Source organism: Pseudorasbora parva, chromosome 1 (genome assembly GCF_024679245.1).
Source record: "Pseudorasbora parva isolate DD20220531a chromosome 1, ASM2467924v1, whole genome shotgun sequence".
NCBI classification, from domain to species: domain Eukaryota; kingdom Metazoa; phylum Chordata; class Actinopteri; order Cypriniformes; family Gobionidae; genus Pseudorasbora; species Pseudorasbora parva.
In genome coordinates, this window is record NC_090172.1 from 50,894,241 (window position 1) to 50,916,154 (window position 21,914).

Below are 21,914 nucleotides of genomic sequence, written 5' to 3' on the forward strand. Positions count from 1 at the left end.
TCTCAGCTTTTCGCTCATGAAACTTAGCACATTCAAGTGTTGATTCAAAAAGAAAGCATAAAGCTCTTCTTTCTTGTAATATATTGCATGTTCCAATATTAATACAACAAAATATTCTAGGGGCCATGGAAATTTTGTAAAAATGATCACAAATGTTGCTAGTGACTGGACGGGGAAAGAGTTCAATTTAATTAAAAATATATTTTTTATATGCTATGCACATGAATTGCTTTGCAACCATTCAGAAAACTCAACAGTCAACCTGAAACCCATAGCAACTATCTAGCAAAGTCCTAGTTACCAGCCAGAAGACCATAGCAATTGCTTAGCAACCACTTAGAACAGCACAGCAACCGACCAACAAGCAGTCATCTAGCAACACCCTAGTAACCAGTCAGAATGCCCTTGCAACAGTTTTGCAACCCCACCACCAGGAAGGTGACCCTAAAACGTCCTAATAACCAGCCTGATGATGCTGCTGTTGCAACTGACTAGCAACCAACCAGAAGATTAGCACAATCTCTTTTCCATACAATGAGAGTAGTAGAGTGACCAAGGTCTCATAAATGGTTTATATCACCATTTCTATCATTCCATTCCTCCAGTCTTCAGTGTCACATGATCCTTCAGAAATCATTCTAATATGAAGACTTGAGTAACGATCCTGAAAATTCAGATTTGTATCACAGAAATAAATGATCATTTAAAGTATAATAAATTGAAAACCAAATATTTTAAATTGTAATAATATATCACAATATTAAGAAAATTGTCTGTATTTTTGATCAGCAGGCTTGATGAGCAGAAAAAACTTCTTTCAAAAACATTACAAAAACATTACAAATAGTAATGTGTCCAAATTTTTGGCCTGTATATATACTGTGTGTGTGTATATATATATATATATATATATATATAGTGTTGGAATGAGTCCAGCAAATAAACTAAAGCTGTATCTGTGTTCTAAAGGGTCAGTCAGGGTCAAAATATCAGTCAAAAATGCTCTTTATTTACACACCCATTCAAAAAACATGTCCGGTCTGTTTGTTTAGAGCAATGAACCCACTGACACACTTAACATCTGACCAGGCGATTTGGGGTTGTGTTTATGGTCTTCAACCACAAGGGAGGTCATAAAAACGCCTTCCAAAGTCATGCTGTCATATTCTTATGATATTTGCCAGGCAGCTAATCTAATTTATGAAACATTTAGAGAAATGTCAGGATGGGGTGAAACCGTACATTTGCCTGTCCAAAGGATGAAAGACATTAATTGGAGCCAAAGTTTGCCACCTTCCCCTGGGAAACGTCAAATCATCTTAGTTTCACTTGGATTCTTCTGCATCGCAGAGATATGACGTGCAACATATTTCACGTTCTTTGACTTGAAACGATCTGATGTAGGTCACAAAAAAGGCAGCCATGAAATCTGAAAGCGAACGTTCTGCCAGACTTGTGAGAATGAGAGAAGAGAGGAAATCAATCTAGATGACACCTTAAACTTCCTGCCCGTGCATATATTCACACATATACTGCCATGCATGTCTCCAGTCTTTTTCTCAAAGTGTGATGATATTTACATTTCTCACTTTTGACATTCTTTCATCTAGAGTCTCAAGTTTCAGATTTAAAATTTCCATATTAACTTGCGTAGACCCCGTGACCACTTGTGACCGGATCACCCAAGATGGATATTGGATATTAATATCATTGTCAATTAAAGTCAGAAATAGCTTAAAGTAGAGCTACACAATTCTGGATAGATTGAGAGAACCATGATTTTTTTTTTCTTCTTTTTCAGAGGTCACGATTCTGAACAGCTAATAAAAACAAATATAGCATAATTCTGACAAAATGCTAATTACTGCATTCTTTTTAAAATGTTTAAACTGTTTAAAATGTCATGTACTATTAAGATTGTATTTTTGATATTTCAACAATTTAACAGTATTTTTCACATTAAATCACATGACATGCAGTTAAAAATTTTTTTTATCTTTTTCAGGATATGAATATCATACCTGAAATAGCACAAAGCAATGTCATTTTCCTGTCTCTGTGCTTTATCTTCAGGTGGAGCGTGGTTTCCGTGCGGTGCATGTGGAAGGGGTAGAGTTGAAGCACATGGGGCAACAGTCAATGGGTCACTACCCTGTCCACTTCCATATGAACGGGGACGTGGATGACAAGGGAGGCTATGACCCACCTACTTACGTGAAAGACCTGTCCATTCATCACTCCTTTTCTCGATGTGTCACCGTTCACGGCTCCAACGGGCTGCTGGTGAGTTTCAGGCACAGAAGCCAGAAATTGTCTGTGCTTGAAAACATCCATAATGAGTCTCTGCTACAAAATACATAGAACGGTATCTTTAGTCTTTTGTTTCTCTTTATTTATGAAAAAAGACAGTGGAATTTGTTCCCTCAGTTTTCACACAACATTTCTATAGAACTACATGTACATAATTTTAAGCATAAACTAAACAAATGCTAGAGAGAAGTTAAGAAAAAAATGCCAGTGACGTAAGAAAAATACCAGGACATGTAGTATAAGACAATGCAAAATGTACTTTTTTAAGGTTGTTAAAGTGTTATATGTGCGCAATCCTTTTAGGGCGTATTGCTTCGCAAACAAGGGTCAGTTCAATGCTGGATATGCACAAAATTGTTTCTGAAAGATTTTTAGATTAACATGATGGCACATGCTAGGCGATGAGTTGAATCAACTTAAATCCACAACAAAAATCTATCCACTGACAATTCAGAGTCAGTCATCCAGTTGCATTCTATGAAGTTGTAACCTCTTCCCGAGTCTCTCCATGTAAGGCTGAACAGCGCTACTGACACTTTTGGTTACATGACATTCTCCAGTTTGGTTGTTGCCAGAGCATACGAAACGCAAGCTGGAAAGGCTCCACCCTCTTCTTAAAACGGGCCGGGAGCAGCATCTCATTTACATTTAAAGGGAGACACACAAAAGCACTGTGTTTTTGCTCACATCCAAATAGGTTTAAATTTGACAAGCTATAAAAAATGATCCATGATCCGTGGGGACGCATTCTGGTAACACTAGAGAATGATATCTTGTGAAAAGGGGCATAATAGGTCCTCTTTAAAAGAAGAAAGCCTGTAGAAGGAAGTCTACAACATCCTTAATGCCGTTACCATAAAATTAAAGGACTGATACAGAATATTGAAAACAGAAAATGATTATTGTCTGTTGATAAGGTTGATGGATGAATCTGATATTGCGATAAAGAACTAATACTTGTATTTGTTCAGGGATTCCCAAACTTTGTCAAATATTTGCTTTAAGCACGCCTGAAATTTGATGTTACTATTTCAATAATTTAACAGCATATTTGCATTTTCACGGTTCTCTAATATTGTTTAATGTTCATGTGACATGAGTATACTAATCAAATATTAAATATTTATATTTATAATAATATGTTTTTATAAACAAGGGGTTCATGAAAAGCGAATCATTAATAAAATGTTATTTTATTAATATCATTATTGTGTTAGTCATGCTAGCATGAATATTGGCGCATGTGATTCAGTCTTTGAAAACTGCAAAAAATGTCCTAAAATCCTAAAAATTCTTGAGAAGCAAAATTTGTTCATAAAATTGTTAATATGATATATATTTACTTGAAGCAACAACAAGATAGCAGGATACATTTTTTTCTATTTGTTTTAGGCATTGATTAAAAAACAAATGCAAAATATAGTGAGGATTTTGCTAGTGGGGTAAGGAAATGAATTGACTGTAATGGTAAATACCTGGGAGGATAGTTAATAAAGAAAGATTGAAAAGATTAAGGGTGCGTCTCAATCAGCTCCCTAGTTCAGTTGTCAGGGCACTGATCAGGGAGTCAGCCCATTGACTTATGTCCTGATCAGTGCCCTGACTAGTGAACTAGGGAGCTGATTGAGATGCAGGGTAAGTCTATAGTGTGCATTGACTGCTCCCCTCAGTAGTCTCTAGCTGTCCATCAACTGTCTGATCTTGATTAACAGGCCACACCTCTTCACACTTTGCAAGGCTCAAACTGAAGGTTTAAGGATGGAAAACAGAAAAGTCAGGAAACTAAACCTCGTTGTCACTAAACAGAGTGACTTTCAATTAGCAATGTTCACTAAAGCAGTGTCTTTACTTCTTTTGCCAATAGTTAGGGTTAGTCTAGGATGTTAAAAGAGAGGCACCTCAGCTGACACTTACCGAATTGACAAACTAGGCTTTGATTCACACTTGCATTATATGTACTAGGTGTTTTGCAGATATTGATGCCTTCCTGCAGGTTTGTTATATTTTTATATGATGGGGAGAAGCATTGAGCTGAAAATTGTACCTGGCTTCTTTTGTCTCTAACAATTTAAATGAACTATGGATTGTCAGAGCTCAACAAAACAGGAATATGAATCTGCAATTTATTGCATAGCAGTCTGCCCCTGGCTTTTCGAAAAAGCGTAAAGCTGCTGTTCAAACACTTCCCAAAGATGTGGGACTGCCATTATAAGCTTCTTTATTTTCTTCACCAAAGACAGGGTGAAAGGTTACTGCACAATGAAGCCACCTTACTTGTTTGTGAAAGCAAGCTGTGATTTTATTTTGGAGGCAGCGGGGTGGCCGGGTGGCATCCCAACCTCAGAGCTCTGACGGAAATAATTTTTTGACAAGGGTTGCTTCTAATGCGTTTAACGAGGCTAAATATTATTTTGCCCAGCGGTAGTTGTATCACACACTGAGGTAGTTTACAATTCACCTATTTCTTTGAAAGGATTAATGGAATTGCTTTCAGTCCCAAAAATTGTGTTTGTTTGCTTGCCAACTCACTGAGCGGATGATGTTTCTATCAGGGTTGTGTGCGGTGGCAAAAAGTGCAGCACTTCAGCTTAACCTGATGCTGTTACAAATGTGCATTCACAGCAGGACTTTGAAAAGAGAAGAGAGCTGACATCTTTTAGGGAAACATATTTCTGTGGTTTTCATGCTCATTTGTTGATTACCATGAGAATTACATGAAGGAATGGAAAATATGAGAATGTTATCATTAATTACTCACCCACATCATGTCCTTTCAAACAAATATTTTTCTTTGAAATTAAATATTCTTCATTGTCGGATGGTTGACCAAACTTTAGTTACAGGGAAAGTGGATGGAGATTACTGCCAAGCTTAAAGTTGTCAATTTGTGTATAAAATAATATCATATGTACTGCATTGCATGAATGGAGCATTTTCTAGACTTAAAGGAAGTGAATGTAAGATTGTGGCCAAAACTGGTACTGCAGTCACTTTCAAATGACTGCAGAGTATCCCCCTCCTCCCAGATGCCGAATCACTACTGACTTTGTGATTGGTAGATAGGTGGAGGGCGGAGCTTCAGGCCAAAACATCAACATGTCAACTTTTAAATGACAATATCCTGCTCAGACTACTGTTGTCAGTGATAAAAGTATTTAAAATTAACATGATTTCTTAATGTCTAGTGACATATCAGGGTCATTTTATGATTAACTGAAATATTTTTTTTTATAATAGGGAGATTAGTCCAAATAACTTAAAAATTATAGAGGAAAAGACTACCATAGATACTGTAATATTTCCACTTTAGTCGTGTGTCACAAAATATTGCAGATTTTCATATTACATACTGGATGGATGGATGGATGGATGGATGGATGGATGGATGGATGGATGGATGGATGGATGGATGGATGGATGGATGAATGGATGGATGGATGGATGGATGGATGGATAAAGCAAATGCACTCATGCTCTGTTCGTTCATTCGCCCAAAACAAGGTGTGTTCAGGCGCATTGTTGCTGCGTTGCTATTTTGAGGCAACTGAGTACAACCTGTCATGCCTGACTTTTTCCATCATTAAACTAGCAAAAGTAGATTTGAATACACCCTAAGTGCACCTGCCCCATGCGCTCCAGACCATGTGCTTAGATTGTAAAAAAATATATATATTATTCTGGATATTTTCAGGAGTAAATTATAAGTCATATGGGTATTCTTTTACTCGGTTTTACAGGAACAAAGTATCAAGGATTTCGTTTTCCAGTGTTAACAACTGCTAAAAGCCTCATCTTTTGTCTTCTGGTGTTCTCAATTTCCTGGTAGGTGAAAGATGTTGTCGGGTATGATGCTTTGGGACATTGTTTCTTCACTGAGGACGGACCGGAGGAGAGGAACACGTTCGATCATTGTCTGGGTCTTCTGGTGAAGGCCAGCACCCTGCTACCATCTGACAGAGACAGCAAGATGTGCCGTGACATAACCAACGGAGCTTTTCCTGGATACGTGGCCAAACCACGTCAGGACTGCAGGTATACATCACACTGACCAGAGAGATAATGGAGAGGATGGTCTAGATCAAGAATCTCAAAAAAACTAAGACCATCAAAGGTATCAAATCAAAAGAAAGAATCAAAATAAAGAATCACAACATTTTATTTGGCTTTAACAATATAACTAAACAGCTAAACTTGATTAATAGCTGACCATTGTGACTCATCACAGTCATTGGTTTACTTTGTTCTTTTATCTTTACTACCAAGTAGCTGCCTTATAAAATGTTAATTGTTTATCGTATCGCTTATGAAATAGCATTTCTGATATTTGTCAAATTAAACGGCATTCTGTATGGCTGTCTAAGCAAATCGTGCAGCTCTAATTTTTGTATCGTTAGGAATGCAGCCATAATTATTATTCTAGCAATATTCTGTTGCCTCATTCCTCTAACAAACCCTTTTTTATTTGTTTTCTCACACTCGCTGGTATTCTTTAATCAAGGCTTCCTCTTAAGAAAGCAACTCCACAACATGCGGTCGCACTGATGATGGTTTCCGCCCGCTGTCATTATTGTTTAATGATTTTTATCCTTAGATGCACTCGCATTCTTCGACCCTCGGATAATCTTTGCTAATTAAAATAACAACTACCACATTAAGAATCCCTGCTAAACTCTGGCGGCGAAACTGTCTGGGTTGGGAAAACTGGGGTTGGGTGTTGACAGTAAATATGTTTAATCTGAACCACAGCGCTGCGAGAGCTGGGAGTTGCTTTGAAGTGTGGTTAAGTGTGGAGCGATATGGTGAGGTGAATACTTATGGAATTGACTCCTTCATTTTTGACGATCTGTAGTTGCACGTCTTAAAAATTGTACCAATGCGACACAAACACATAAACAGGCGACAGATGCATGTGACTTTTTTTCCCCGGAGGGCCGTTTATCTTCATGCAAACACCTTGTCTGTGCATTTAGAATTTAGACCAGTTCCATGTAGCATGTGGAATGATCTGGCTTCCAAAGCATGGAGGCATTAAAATGCATTAACTTGTTAATTGCTCTCATATATATTGCATGACCATTGAACCTTTTAGATTATAATTCAGTCAATAGGGAGGTTAAAGCTTTGCAACTCTTAAATTATAGAAGAGACGTCTATAGATGCAGTTGCTTTAGTCGTGTGTGATTAAGACACATTGAAATTTAACAAGAACATTTTTATATAACATCCCTCATAGATGGACGGACGGACGGACAGAATTTGTAATACTTGTCAAATTAATCGCCATTCTGTATAACTGTCTTAAATCGTGCAGCTAATTTAACATCCCTCATAGATGGACGGACGGACAAAACGGACAGATAGATAGATAGATAGATAGATAGATAGATAGATAGATAGATAGATAGATAGATAGATAGATAGATAGATAGATAGATAGATAGATAGATAGATAGATAGATAGATAGATAGATAGATAGATAGATGGACGGACGGACGGACGGACGGACGGACGGACGGACGGACGGACGGACGGACGGACGGACGGACGGACGGACGGACGGACGGACGGACGGACAGATTGATGATTGCTTTTTCCTGTCAATAATTAAATGGCACAAGCAGAAAAAGGATGATTCTCAGTTTTTTTCACATTAGGTACAATAGAGCCAATAATAATCTGTTGGAGATGAGGTTAAGAATGGACATGTGATAAATGTCAGCTGTGTTTGTTTATGTTTGTGACAGCAGAAGTGGGCAGCAATAAGACACCGTACAATCTAATAGTGTCTCTCTTTCTCTCTCTCTCTCCCTCTCAGTGCCACCTCCACCTTCTGGATGGCTAACCCGAATAACAATCTCATCAACTGTGCCGCGGCCGGATCCGAGGTTAGTCTCGTTACCACGGCGATGGCTCTGATTAATGGTGTCACGCTATCTCTGTGGCTCCTTTCCACCTACAATGCTAATTTGTGATGGATCATACAGAGGCGTGTGTTGGTTAGCCGTGGATATTTTTTATATACCGCTGTGAGCTTGTTCTCTATGTGTTTTGTGTCATTAGAACAGCCATTAGCACTGTCTCATGTGTGTGTGTGCGTTCATGTGTGGCCTTGCAGGAAACAGGATTCTGGTTCATTTTCCACCACGTCCCCACCGGTCCATCAGAGGGCATGTATTCCCCCGGCAAGTCCGAACATACACCCATGGGGCTGTTCATTAATAACAGAGCTCACTCCAATTACAGGGTGAGTGTGTGTGCATGTGCTGTAGGTGCGTGTCATTGTGAATGAAAGTGGGCCACAGCACAAGGGATATAGGTGCCGCTAGCGCCACTCTCTGTACACCATTAAAAGCCCGATGCTTGAGATTGATGACCTTGTTGTTTGGAAAAAGCAAGCAGGCGAACGGTTTCTCTCGCTCTCCTGTGGTAATCTATGGCATCATTCTCAGTGCGTCCACCATAATTGAAATATAATTCTTTTTGAGCTGCTAGCTACTTAGCTCTTTAATAAAGCATGATTTAAGGGTTTGGGAATCCAGGGGTCGGTGTCTTTGTGCTGAAGCACAGGACCATCCTCTGCGTGAAGGCATATATGGCGATGCACAAGGCAACTTATCTTTATGACGGCAAGGTTTTACAGTGAGAAAAAATTGTTTTTTGCTTATAAGCTGGTGTTTTTTTTAATATTATTTAAGATCACTGTTTTCTATTCGAAATATATTTTAAAATATTATTTATTTCTGTGATGCAAAGCTGAATTTTCAGCATCATTACTCCAGTCTTCAGTGTCACATGATCCTTCAGAAATCATTCTAATATGATTTGATGCTCAAGAAATTTAATTTTCACTTTTGATCAATTTAAAGGGTTAGTTCACCCAAAAATGGAAATGATGTCATTAATTGCTTACCCTAATGTCGTTCGACACCCGTAAGATTTCGGGAATGCAAATGAAGATATTTTTGTGGAAATGCGATGGCTCAGAAAGGCCTTCATTGACACCAATGTCATTTCCTCTCTCAAGACCCATAAAGACACTAAAGACATCGTTACAAAGCCCATCTCACTACAGTGGCTCTACAATCATTTTATGAAGCAACGAGAAAAGTTTTTGTGCTAAAAAAAGCCTCCGAAATAACGACTTATATAGTGATGGCCGACACTGCTTCCCAAAGCTTCGGAGCTTCATGAATCAGCGTATCGATTCATGATTCGGATCCCGTGTCAAACCACCAAACTACTGAAATCACGTGACTTTGGCGATCCAAACTGCTGATTCGATACATGGATTCATGAAGCTCCGAAGCTTTACGAAGCTATGTTTTGAAATCGGTCATCACTATATAAGTCGTTATTTAGTTTTTTTTGCGCACAAAAACTATTCTTGTCGCTTCATGAAATGATTGTAGAGCCACTGTAGTGAGATGGGCTTTGTAACGGCGTCTTTAGTGCCTTTATGGGTCTTGAGAGAGGAAATGACATTGGTGTCAATAAAAACCTTTCTGAGCCATTGGATTTCAACAAAAATATCTTCATTTGTGTTCCAAAGATGAACAGAGGTCTTACGGGTGTCGAACGACATTATGGTAAGTAATTAATGACAGAATTTTCAGTTCTGGGTGAACTAATCCTTTGTATACTTGCTGAATAAAATGAACAATAGTGTGTAAGGGATAGTGTGTTTATATTAGATTGTGTATTTTCTTCATCTTTTAAAATGAAGAACATGTGCTTATAAAATCTGCATTGTAATTCTAGAAGAGTGAGCAAAATCTGTATAGTTTGAGTTGGGGAGTATATTACTCTGTAGGATTTCAACAACTCTGTTAGGTTTAAATAAAGCACTGATGAAGGAGGTCATGTTTTTCATGTTTTTCTGTTTGTGTGTCTTTGTAGGCGGGGATGATCCTTGACAATGGAGTAAAGACGACCGAGGCTAATGCGAAGGACAAGAGACCCTACCTCTCCCTCGTAGGAGCTAGGTTAGCATTTACAATTTCTCACTCCTACCGAAACACTGGGTTTGGATGCTTTTTGTGCTGGTTTCTTAAAGGAATTACATTTCTTTGTCATTTACTCACCCACATGGCTCCTTTTTTTCAAACAATACAAATAAAACTGGACTGAGGCTGTCAAGCTCTGAAAAGCCACAAAAGATTCATAGAAATAGTATATATGAATGGTGCTCTTTATCGCAAGTCTTCTGAAGCCAATATACGATAACATTAGCAACAGTAAACACCATGGTGCCAGTTGTCCAGCACATCAACAAAACCAGACATCAGATCCAGCCTGGACCACTGTTGCTTCTTTGGCAGGTACGGCCCACACCAGGATGCAGACCCCTTTAAACCAAGAGTTCCCGCTCTAGTCCACCATTTTGTGGCCTACAAGAACCAGGACCATGGTGCATGGTTGAGAGGAGGAGACGTGTGGCTGGATGATTGCCAGTAAGCATTTTGATTCAATTGATATGTATTATTATTTCTATTAATTATTTTATTTGATTTATAATCTTAGCAACCTATTTGTTTTTTATCAATCCTATCTAGATAGGACATGAGCAGCTTTTTTGTATGGTGCACTGAATAATCACTAAACCTCAACATATATGAAATATCACTTAAGCTGGGCATACACTGTGCGATTTCTATGGGATTTCAGCAAGGTTACCTACTCACACTGTACGAGTAGATCGCATGCGATGTAAAGCCAGAGCGCACGATTGATGTGCTCTCACTGTGCGGTCCGACCGTCGAGCGCGTCTTGACTGCGCACACTGTACGGGTGAAAAATGCGCAATAAAACCCCCGTGGCGACGATAGACCATGGTGTATTAAAGAGAGGTAGCCTATCAAATGCATCAGCTATTGATATCAAGAGTATTTAGAATTTATGTATAAAATTATTATTATTATTAGAGTAGGCCTACTTTTATTATTAAATCGATATTACATTAATTTGCCCCCCCCCCCAACAATAATGCATAATCGACACACTGCATACTAAAATAATAGATTACTCCTCACTATTTAAAAACATTTAGCCCGATTAAACAAGGAATTATAGGTCTAATTATATGATTATAATGTCAGAACACTGCAATAATAATGTCCGTCTCAATGAAAAGGCAGATTTATCTAAAAACAACTTGTTTAATACAAAATGGGCCTACTTCTCTTCTATTTTTTTTCTCACAATATGGACCAAAATAGAAATATTAAGAAAATAAATAAGAAAGAAAATAAGGCAATAGGCTATGCGTTATCAGTATGTTGAATTACATTTATCTCTCGTTGTCTGAGAATATGCTCCGAAAGCTTGTCAGATTTTACTTTCACTTTCTGTAGTGAATAATTGACTGGGTTTGAGACTGCGTTTAAACTGCGCATTGCGTGATATCCACTGACTCGCGTTCATGAAGAAAAAGAACACATTGCAACATGACATTGTGTCAAGATGGAGAAGGTTAAATATTAATTCATATTAAAAAATAAAAATAAAATGTGAAAGTAAAACAAGTAGCCTAGCTAAATTAATGATCAACTAGCTAAATGAATAATATGCACTGACAACAGAAACTGGAGGCACAACAGTTTACTTAATTTCTGCTATTTGATAGCTGCCTACATAATTAAAGATCTCCCCCTTTTCGTTTTTTCCTTAATGCTTTAAAAAATTAAATGGTTGAACTTCTGCTTTCGCGCTGGCGCAGTGAGGGGAAATAGGGCAGTCAGTTCGTGGCTTTGCTTCAACTGTGCGATAACCTCACGAGGGGCGAGCAGAATTTCTGACACGCCAGAAATTCATCCGACCATCCGATTCCCGATCGTGAGAGGTTTGTCGCCTCTCGTTTCCCCCTGTACACAGCACGAACACCTCGCGACAAACGACGCACGATAAACCTGAAAATCGGCCCGACCCAAAAAAGAGTCGCACGAGTCAGAATTCGGCTCGAAATCGGACGAAAATCGCACAGTGTATGCCCGGCTTTACTTAAGCCTAGTTCACACTGCCCGATTTTTGCCCCGATTTTGAGTCGCCGACAGGTTTTGCGAAATCGCCGACAAATGCCCGAGATCACAGGCAAATCGGTGCTCGTGCACGCGAGTGACAATCACGCAGTGTGAATAATCAAAGACGCGATCAGAGACAATCGCCGACGAGTCGCCGACGCCGCTGAGATATTTGGCATGCTAAATATCAGGGCCTGTCGGCAATTCAAACTCCTGCGGTGTGAACAGCGTTCTGACTGAAAATTACATCGGCGATGACCGACAGCCAATGAGAGAGTGAGATACAGGGCAGCAGGACGTTTAGGGAGGAGTTATAAAGCAGAATTTCAGTATTTTAATAGATATATTTACAATTCTATCAAACAGAAACAAAGGCCGTACATTTGCACATCCAGCCACAGCAGCAGCACATTAAATAATTATTTATTTACCTCGAACTGTCTTTGCAGAACAAAATCCTGGCTCCCTCTGTCTCTCCAACAATTTCTTCCGCAATAATCTTTTTTTTTCTCCACAAATCAGCGCACATTCAATTTGAAGCAAACTTTGTGCAGTTTATCATTTTTAATAGCAATTCCAAGTCTCGCGCGAGAACTCCGGTCTGACGCACGTGTGATCTCGCGTTGTTTACGTCACATCGCACGTGTGTTTGGGAAACGTAGTTTGCACACCGGAGAGCGAGAGAGTTGTCGGCGATTCTTCCTCTTGTTCAGTCATGCAGTGTGAACTCCTCTGTTGTCAAACCATCGTGCAGTGTGAACACAGCAGTGACTGAATGATACCCCACATAGTCATGCAGTGTGAATAGAGCAGTGACCCGACAAGTTTGAAAATCGTGCAGTCTGAACTAGGCTTAAGTGCAACATCAACTGGATGCCTTCATTTAAATAGATAACTTAAATACATTTTAAGTTAGTTGGTACATTTTGAAAATAAAATAAAAATATACGCTTATGTCCTAACAGTGAACTAGCTTTAGACAAGGCAAATATACTCTGCTTGTGTTTTGCGTCTCTGACACAGTCATGCGTGTGAGTCAGTTGTGATTGTCTGCGCTCTAGAATCCGATGAGTGTTATTGTGGTGTGCATGGCATGTGGTCAGCACTGATGTATCCCTTCATCTTAATTGCACGCAGGTTCGCTGATAATGGAATTGGCCTGACTCTCGCCAGGTAAACCTGCTAATTACCATTTTCCCTTTATTCTATTATTTTCTTTGCACACATTTCAGCAGTCTAAAAATGAAATGTTCATATTTGCTGAATTCATTTATAACACAGGGCATAGTGCCTGTATAATTGGAAAATGCCTTATATGGGGTGGCTTTCTAAGATCTAGTAAAGAAGTTGGGGTTTTTGTGGGAATGTGAAAGTAATTTTTAATTGTGGGAACTGGCTATTCTCAAAAGGTGTGGATTCGCACTACATTTTTATGACTTAGTGCTTCTCTGTCTGTGTGTTTGCATAGTGGCGGAACATTCCCGGATGACGACGGCTCCCGTCAAGAGGTGAAGAACTCTCTGTTTGTGGGAGAGAGCGGGAACAGAGGGATGCCCGACCTGAACGATCAATCATGGGGACCGGGCGGCCCCGATCATCTCGGCAGGTCTCTACCGAGAGGAGTGTGAGTGTTGCGAACATCATTTTTCGTTTATCTTGCTATTGCACAACAAAACAGTTTAAAAGTGTTGTGAGTGGTGTGGAAGAGTGCACCAAGGTTTCCAGGGAGGCATTTGTTCAATTTGGTGGCCTTGCAAAGAGAAAAATGACTGCGACCTTGGTTTTGACTTTGACCTATTAATGCCCACATTTTTTCCCAGAAAATCTTTAAGGTGCTGAGAGCCATTTTCGTGGGGAAAAAATGCCCATTATTTTTCAGACATTAGGTGTCCTGAAATATCGCAGCAATTTCTCAGCCTGGTAAACCACAAGAATTGTTTTTAAAACATCTATAGTCGCCCAAATAAAAAAGTTGAGTGTGAGTGATAGATCGTTCAGCAACTTTAGTTGTCCACAGGCTTAAGTGAGTTGTCAGTATGAATCTACATTTGCAACAAATTTACTTCTGTTATATGACATTTATATGCAAGATTTTTGAATTACAAAAATGTAGGCTTGATTTTATCCAGCAGGAATTGGATGTGAATAGTGGAATGGGTTGAAATATAAGACAACACTAGTAACGCCAGTCGAAAAGGAAGAGTGTGCACTGTTTTTCTTTGAAAGATGATGATGAATATGTATTAAGAAAGTTTGATATCATGTGTAGTTTCTGCACCACTTGCGGTAAACCAAATTGCGAAAACAAATATAGCTGCAAGCCACAATTAGTGGAATCCAGCCGGTATAGGAAACTGTAAAAATGAAATATGCTTAGTGAGTTCTGTGTTTACATTTGGGGAAAAATCAATCCAAAGTTTCAGGTTTTACTTTGTTTTCTCTGACATCTTAGAGCAATTTATCACCACACTTTTTATACCTGACAGGGCCCGAGGATTTCATGTGCTTGACTTTCATCCGTAATACTGCAGCTCAACACCTGTCACTTTATATTTCTTGTCCGCTACTCCCTTAGAAAATGCTGGATTTTGCTGGATGTGTACAAAAAGTGAATGATAAAACACATTTATCACTGACAAATGCCATCATTATTGCACCCATGAGAGTCAAACAGAAAATACCTCTTTCTCTCTTTTTGTGTCTGTCTCTCTCTCTCTTTGAAAACTGGGTGCGTACTTCAAACGTTAGCATTCTTCTTTTAGAAAGAACTTTAATTGGGCACTTCAAACGTCATTGTCATTTGAATTTGTTTTCTTAAAAGAAGAGCCTTTTGTAAAAAGGATCCACTTTTTAAAGGTAAAGTGTGCGATTTCTGCACCACTAGTGGCAGCAAACTGAATTACAAAAACATGACCGTTTTCAAACAATATTGCAATTTTAATGTTAACATTAAAAAATTCGTCTTTTTTGCAAACTTACTCAGGCTTTCCAAAAATGGCAGATCTCCAATGAATAATAATAATAATTAAAAAAAAGCTTTAAAAAAAAACGTACAGGGCTAAACTTATGGGCAAATTTGCTATCCATTAGTAGTGCCATGAAATGTATGTATTTATCTCCGACTGGGCAGCTGGGCGGGAATTAAAATTTAAAAAATGTAATTGCTCATTGCTAGGCAGCCATACATCCCATCCATCTCAAATTGACATAAATGCAATTAACCCCAGACCCTTCATGCATGGAAAATTTGGTGAGTTTCCACCACTGGGACAAAAAGTTAAAGAAGTCAAAATTAGTAAGAGAACAAACCAGTATGCTTTATTCCTTATGACTGTCTCCAAGTAATGCGTCTTGTTTAAATAAAAATGTATAAAAATAACATTCTCAATCATGTTATCTCAAAATGATTCTATGTAGTGCAAGTTTCATAGAAAATGTAATTCTGTGTATTCTCTGTCCAATTGTCCCATCATGGGCGTATTTTGCTGAGTGCAAACCAGTTCAGCTGTGTCATCGCCTGTTTGTCCTGCAGGGACTTCCCTATCCGTGGAATGCAAATCTACGACGGGCCGATCAACGTCCAGAACTGCACTTTCCGCAAATTCATAGCTCTTGACGGACGACATACCAGCGCTTTCGGTTTCCGCCTGAACAACTCCTGGCAGAGCTGCCCGAACAACAACGTCACTGACATCACCTTCGATGATGTGCCGGTAAGCGTCATCCCTCGAGCGACGTCGGGTATCATCCAGATCTCTGTGGACTTTTGTGACCCCTGTGACAAAATATATGTCAGCGCTCGTTGTCCTGCTTAATAAAAGTGGATGGGGTCACTGTCTCTGAGCTATTTCAGGAACTCTGATTGATTTTGTGGAGGATGTCAAAGAGGATTATAACATTTCAGAGTGTCTTCTAGCTGACAGAGGTTAGGTCCCCTAGTTATAATCACCTCTCTCCCCCCCACATGTCACTTCCAATAGTCAGATATGAGGCTTCATTTATGTTGCAAGGTCTAAAGCACAGATCTGATTAGGATTGTCTGGCGGTACATACTGTACAACAGTATAAACGTTGACCATTGTTTAATATGATACATTTGCATCTATTTCCATGTGAAATCAACTAAGAAACATGAAGAAAACAAGGCATAAATTAACTAACAGAAATGTAACAAAGGTGGAGTTTAGTTGTAGGTTGCAACAGTAATAAATAATTTAACAGTTACAGCCACTGATGTGAGTATAAATATTTAGTGACAGCTTTGAACATGGCACATCCAATCAGAATTTAGGGTCATAAATATTAATAGATAATTTTACAATAATATTATTTAACTGGTTAACTTAAATTAACCAGAATATGCACAAATAAGGTTCTATTCATCTACTATGCACACTGTAAAAATTATTTAGAAAAAAAGTTACCTGGTTGCCTTAAAATTTTGAGTTCATTGAAATAAATTTTTTGAGTTTATACAATGAACAGTTTTTGAGATTCGACAACCTTTATTAAAATACTATTTAAAGATTTTGTAAGCATATTGGGTAATTGTGTGTGTTTTATTTCTGATGACGCAGTGAAACATGCCAAATAGTGCTATTTTCATAATTTATCAAATTTTTTATGTGGTTTAGATACAATAATATTTTGAGTTTCTATTTATTAAACAAGTGTCCTTCATTGTATCAACTCAAATTTTTAATTTCAATAAACTCAAAATTTTAAGGCAGCCAGGTTACTTACTTTTTTAAGTTAAAACAACAAAAGCCAACAATAATTTTTTACAGGGCAGTACCACAAATTTGTGATCAGTAAGATATATATTTTTTTAATTAATACTTAAATATTTAGCAAGATGCATTTCATTGATTGTAAAGACATTTGTAATGTTACAAAAGATTTCTATTTACAGAAATGTTATGTACAGAAATAAACATTGATAATTGTAAGAAATGTTTCTTGAGCAGCAAATCAGCATATTAGAATTATTTCTGAAGGATCATGTGACACTGAAGACTAGAGTAATGTGTATAGTATACAAAAATATATTTCAGACCTTGTGTAAAATATTCTCAATTAGGATGAGATTTGTTAATAAGAGATTAAATGTAGGTTGGATATGCGCAATTTATTTAGTTTGTTGTGGTCAGAATCAGATGCAAACAAAACTGTTACAAGATTTGATCTGTGGCAGACCTTGGTTTAAAAATACAGTTGTTGGCTTAAAGGGGTCATGAACTAACAAATCAACTTTCCCTTGAGCTTTTGATATATAAAAGGTCATGGCAACACACTTATGTGAGGAAAACATGTTTATATATATATATATATATATATATATATATATATATATATATATATATATATATATATATATATATATATATATATATATATATATATATATATATATATATATATATATATATATATGTGTGTGTGTAAAAGTATTGCATTGTTACAGATCGTTTTGATTATGTGTACGTTTCTAACCGAACATACCTTAGCATGCTATCACAGGCTGGAGACTCCTTTATTTGTTGGTTCATTGCGATTCGGCATCAGACTCTGACATGTATGGGCCAGGACTCGCAAAGCCCAATGTTCCGGGGCTGTGTGTTTTCCAGACGGGCTACCAAGACGCAAGCACGTCGGCAGGCCGGTTAATCTTAAATAGTGAAATAATATTATTTTCTTGATCTGCGTTGTTCACTGCGTTGTGTGTGTGCGGTTTGCGCGTATATCTTCCGATCGCGGGACAAGTAATAAAAAAATTATATTCCAATCAATCGCCGGTTGATGAGAGATAAATCGTTGTGTTTGTTTGATAAAGACGTTTTGCGAGCCCTGTGAGAAAATAATCAAAACCGAGCGTTTAGGAGAGAGCCTCAAAATCAGTGTAGAAAATAGCCTATTACTTATTCATTATGATGTTTTTGAATGTAAAAACCATGCTAACGGTATGAGTTGACCTCAGACAACAGTATAAAAAATTAAAAAGCCAGTTCATGACCCCTTTAATAAAAAAAATATTTTTGTCAGTTATAAATAGTGTCCTAATTTGCCTTGTCTCCAATCGTGGCTCTAGATCACCTCACGTGTATTCTTTGGTGAACCGGGTCCTTGGTTTAACAAGATGGAGATGGATGGTGACAAGACAACCGTTTTCCATGACATCGATGGCTCGGTGAGCGAGTACCCGGGCGCTTTCCTTGTCAAAGAGGACAACTGGCTCCTGAGACACCCCGACTGCATTGACATCCCCGACTGGAGAGCTGCCATCTGCAGTGGGCACTACGCCCAGGTGAGTCCAACCCCCAGAGCCATCCACACCCTCTTGTTATTCCCATGTTTAGTGTCAGCAGTCTTCATTCGGGCAGTCGGTACACAAGCGTCTACACGCAAACAGTGATGTTTCCAGAGCAGCACCTTGTTTGTTTGGTACATTCCAAGAAATGACAAAGCCTTGTTAGCCTTCTTTGAAATTCCTGTTCAGAGAGAAAGGCAAACAATCTGTCAAACACTCGAGCGCTTTTCCACACGCACTTAAAAACTGTGCAAAATATTCTGCCCCCCTCCAGATTTACGTCCAGACCCGAAACCCAGCCAACCTTAACATGAAGATGGTGAAGGATGAGTATCCAGACAAGCCTCTGGAGCTGGTTGGTGCTCTGGGAAAGAGGAACCACTACCAGCAGTTTCAGCCCGTGATCACGCTGGGAAAAGGCTACACCATGCACTGGGACCAAGCTGCTCCAGCTGAGGTCACTGTCTGGCTTATCAACTTCAATAGGTCAGTGAGTGATCAACTCCATCGACCACATCGTGTGTGCGTGCGTGCGTGCGTGTGTGTGTGTGTTCCTTGTTTGGTAATACTAGTGAGGACATTTGACTGGTCTTCACTAGTTTAAAAGGCTTGTGTGTGTGTGTGTGTGTGTGTGTGTGTGTGTGTGTGTGTGTGTGTGTGTGTGTGTGTGTGTGTGTGTGTGTGTGTGTGTGTGTGTGTGTGTGTGTGTGTGTGTGTGTGTGTGTGTGTGTGTGTGTGTGTGTGTGTGTGTGTGTGTGTGTGTGTGTGTGTGTGTGTCAAAACTTCAATATTCAATATGGCAACCTGTATTCAGAGACAACTATAGGAATGTGTTAGTTCACAACTTTCAACTAGCCCAACAGCAACATTTGCTCAACCAATGGAGTGAGTTTGGGGGCGGGAGATTCTCTTTATACAACCAATGGCAGATGGGAGGAGTGCTTATGATGCCAGCCAATTTTTTTGTCATCTGGATGTTTATATTAGTCCGTGTGTAAATGCAGCCTAATAGACTACTCTCTGTGTCATAAATTATAATTAAACCACAATTTAACAAGAAACCGAGGAAATTACTAACGGCTCTTGGCTGGATAACTTTAATAGCTGTAAAAAAAGCCCTCTAGAATCAATCATGAACACAAATTTAGGGCGGAAAAATAAAACCAGTTCAGCTGATTATAATAAATTACTGTCAGTCATACTCCAACAGCATCTCTATTAATTTATCATTATAAGTCTTTCGCAGTCATCAAATTAATTAACTGTGGATGTGACTCCTTCATTATTAGTCTCAGTTTTAATGTTTACTTAAGTATTTCAAGCACTGTTTGCTTAATTTGTTTCTTTGTATTATCATTTGTATCTTGCTTGTAAATTGTTTCTTTGTTCTGCTCATCTTGAATTTACTTGTAAGAACATCAAGCAGCTTTTACTTAATTGAGGAACAATTAAGAGCTGCATGCAATTGTTGTTGTTGTTGTTTTTAAATCGTTGATATTCACATTAATAATTTACACTCATATCCAGTATCTCATGAACAGATCATAATAATAATTACAAATAAAACGTTAAAGAGAGAGTTCTGCACACCTTTATGTTTTTCCAATTTATAGATTAAAATAGAAACACTCATAACATTGATTATAAGTTATAGTCAATAAATAAAATGCACATAATCTTGCTGTTCAATGAATCCTGACCCTCTGAACTAGAACTATGGCGCCCTCTAGTGATTAAAGAAAATACTAATATATAATACCACATATCTGTCAAACTACCGTTACCGTGCTTTATTCATTACAGCTGTGTTGTTGCTTCTTTTACAGAAATGACTGGATAAAGGTGGGCATCTGCTATCCAAAAGGCACAGTGTTCACCATAATCTCTGACATCCACAACCGCCTCACCAAACAGACGAGGAAGACTGGGGAGTTCATGAGGACCACTCAGAGAGAAAAGATGGACAGCTCTCACCAGACAAGAGGATATTACTACTGGGAGGAGGACACTGGGTAAGAGAGTGCTGGGTTTATATAGTTCCTGCATGACACATGACATCTGCACTCCTGTCGGCAACTTCAGGCCTGCTGATAGTGAATGCAAATAGGTGTCCTAATAGGAATAGCCTTTTTGCCATTTTTAATTAAATAAATAGTTGAGAGAAGACAATAAATGATTCAGAGAAGTAAGGGAACAGGATCAGGAACAATGTAGTGTTGGCACATCATGTGAAATATATGTCTGTCACTAAATCCAATACTGAATAATTGAATCAGTATACAAACAAATAAAAAGAAATGTATTTAATTGAATAATTTGGAACTTCCAGCTGCTCATATTAATATACTATTTTATAATTTAAATAGATCATTGATTTGTATTATTATTAATTTAAGTGAATTAATTGTATGTATATATATATATATATATATATATATATATATATATATATATATATATATATATATATGAATATATGAAAATATATATAGTCTAAATTACTTATTTTTTGTTTTAATATACTTTCCGATGTAATTTATTCATTAGATGACAAATCTGAATTTTACAGCAGCCATTACAAATATTGTGATTAATCTCATTCATCTAAAATTCTCTTATACACACAAAAACTCGAATTAAATATGCAATAAGTCAATAATAAAACAATTTTGAGCCATAATTTATGAGCATAATATTATATTTATATTTACACACATATTGTCTCATCTTGATTTATTTTCTCCATCTTTTACTGTGTGCGTGCGTGCGTGCGCGTGTGTGTGTGCGTGCGTGCGTGCGTGTGTGTACTGATCACTTCTAAGCAACTCTCAATGTTTCAAACTGTTTTTAAAAATCTCAGAACAGAATGAATCCATTATAATGTCAAATTGAATAAATATGTTAATGCCGTAAAAAAAAGGTCAACTTATTAAATTAAATGTGTGCATTTTTTATATTGACAGGTCTAATAGAAAATCCTACTGAACAAAGTAGTGGTAATTATAAGACATCTGTGTTATGATAGAGGATGAAAATAGAGCTGTTCTTAATTTAACTATGTCAGTGTTCCTTTGCTAATGAAACATAATTCAATTGTTGGAATGAGTAAATCAGAACTGCTCTGAAATTACCCAGCAGGCTGGATGCTAAATGCTACAGTTTTGTCAATTATTATTATTATACGTTTTGCTGTCATTTTAAAAGTGTCACTGCTTCCAAACTCATGGCACTGTCATTCCTGTTCCTGTGCTGATCTCTGTCTCTCTCTCTCTCTGATGTT

At 37.9% G+C, this 21,914-nt stretch overlaps 1 protein-coding gene across 2 annotated transcripts in view; it reads left to right on the forward strand.

Annotated features, from left to right (window-relative positions):
* cemip (cell migration inducing hyaluronidase 1) overlaps positions 1 to 21,914 on the forward strand; it is a 189,627-nt gene that overhangs the window by 160,777 nt on the left and 6,936 nt on the right. For both annotated transcript variants that reach the window (XM_067444991.1, XM_067444997.1), the window contains exons 13-24: positions 2,074 to 2,283; positions 6,137 to 6,342; positions 8,127 to 8,196; positions 8,427 to 8,555; positions 10,208 to 10,293; positions 10,630 to 10,761; positions 13,465 to 13,500; positions 13,796 to 13,951; positions 15,860 to 16,040; positions 18,416 to 18,631; positions 18,909 to 19,120; positions 20,461 to 20,646. In XM_067444991.1, coding sequence (XP_067301092.1) covers positions 2,074 to 2,283; positions 6,137 to 6,342; positions 8,127 to 8,196; positions 8,427 to 8,555; positions 10,208 to 10,293; positions 10,630 to 10,761; positions 13,465 to 13,500; positions 13,796 to 13,951; positions 15,860 to 16,040; positions 18,416 to 18,631; positions 18,909 to 19,120; positions 20,461 to 20,646 — 1,820 coding nt within the window. The remainder of the gene's footprint in view (positions 1 to 2,073; positions 2,284 to 6,136; positions 6,343 to 8,126; positions 8,197 to 8,426; positions 8,556 to 10,207; positions 10,294 to 10,629; positions 10,762 to 13,464; positions 13,501 to 13,795; positions 13,952 to 15,859; positions 16,041 to 18,415; positions 18,632 to 18,908; positions 19,121 to 20,460; positions 20,647 to 21,914) is intronic.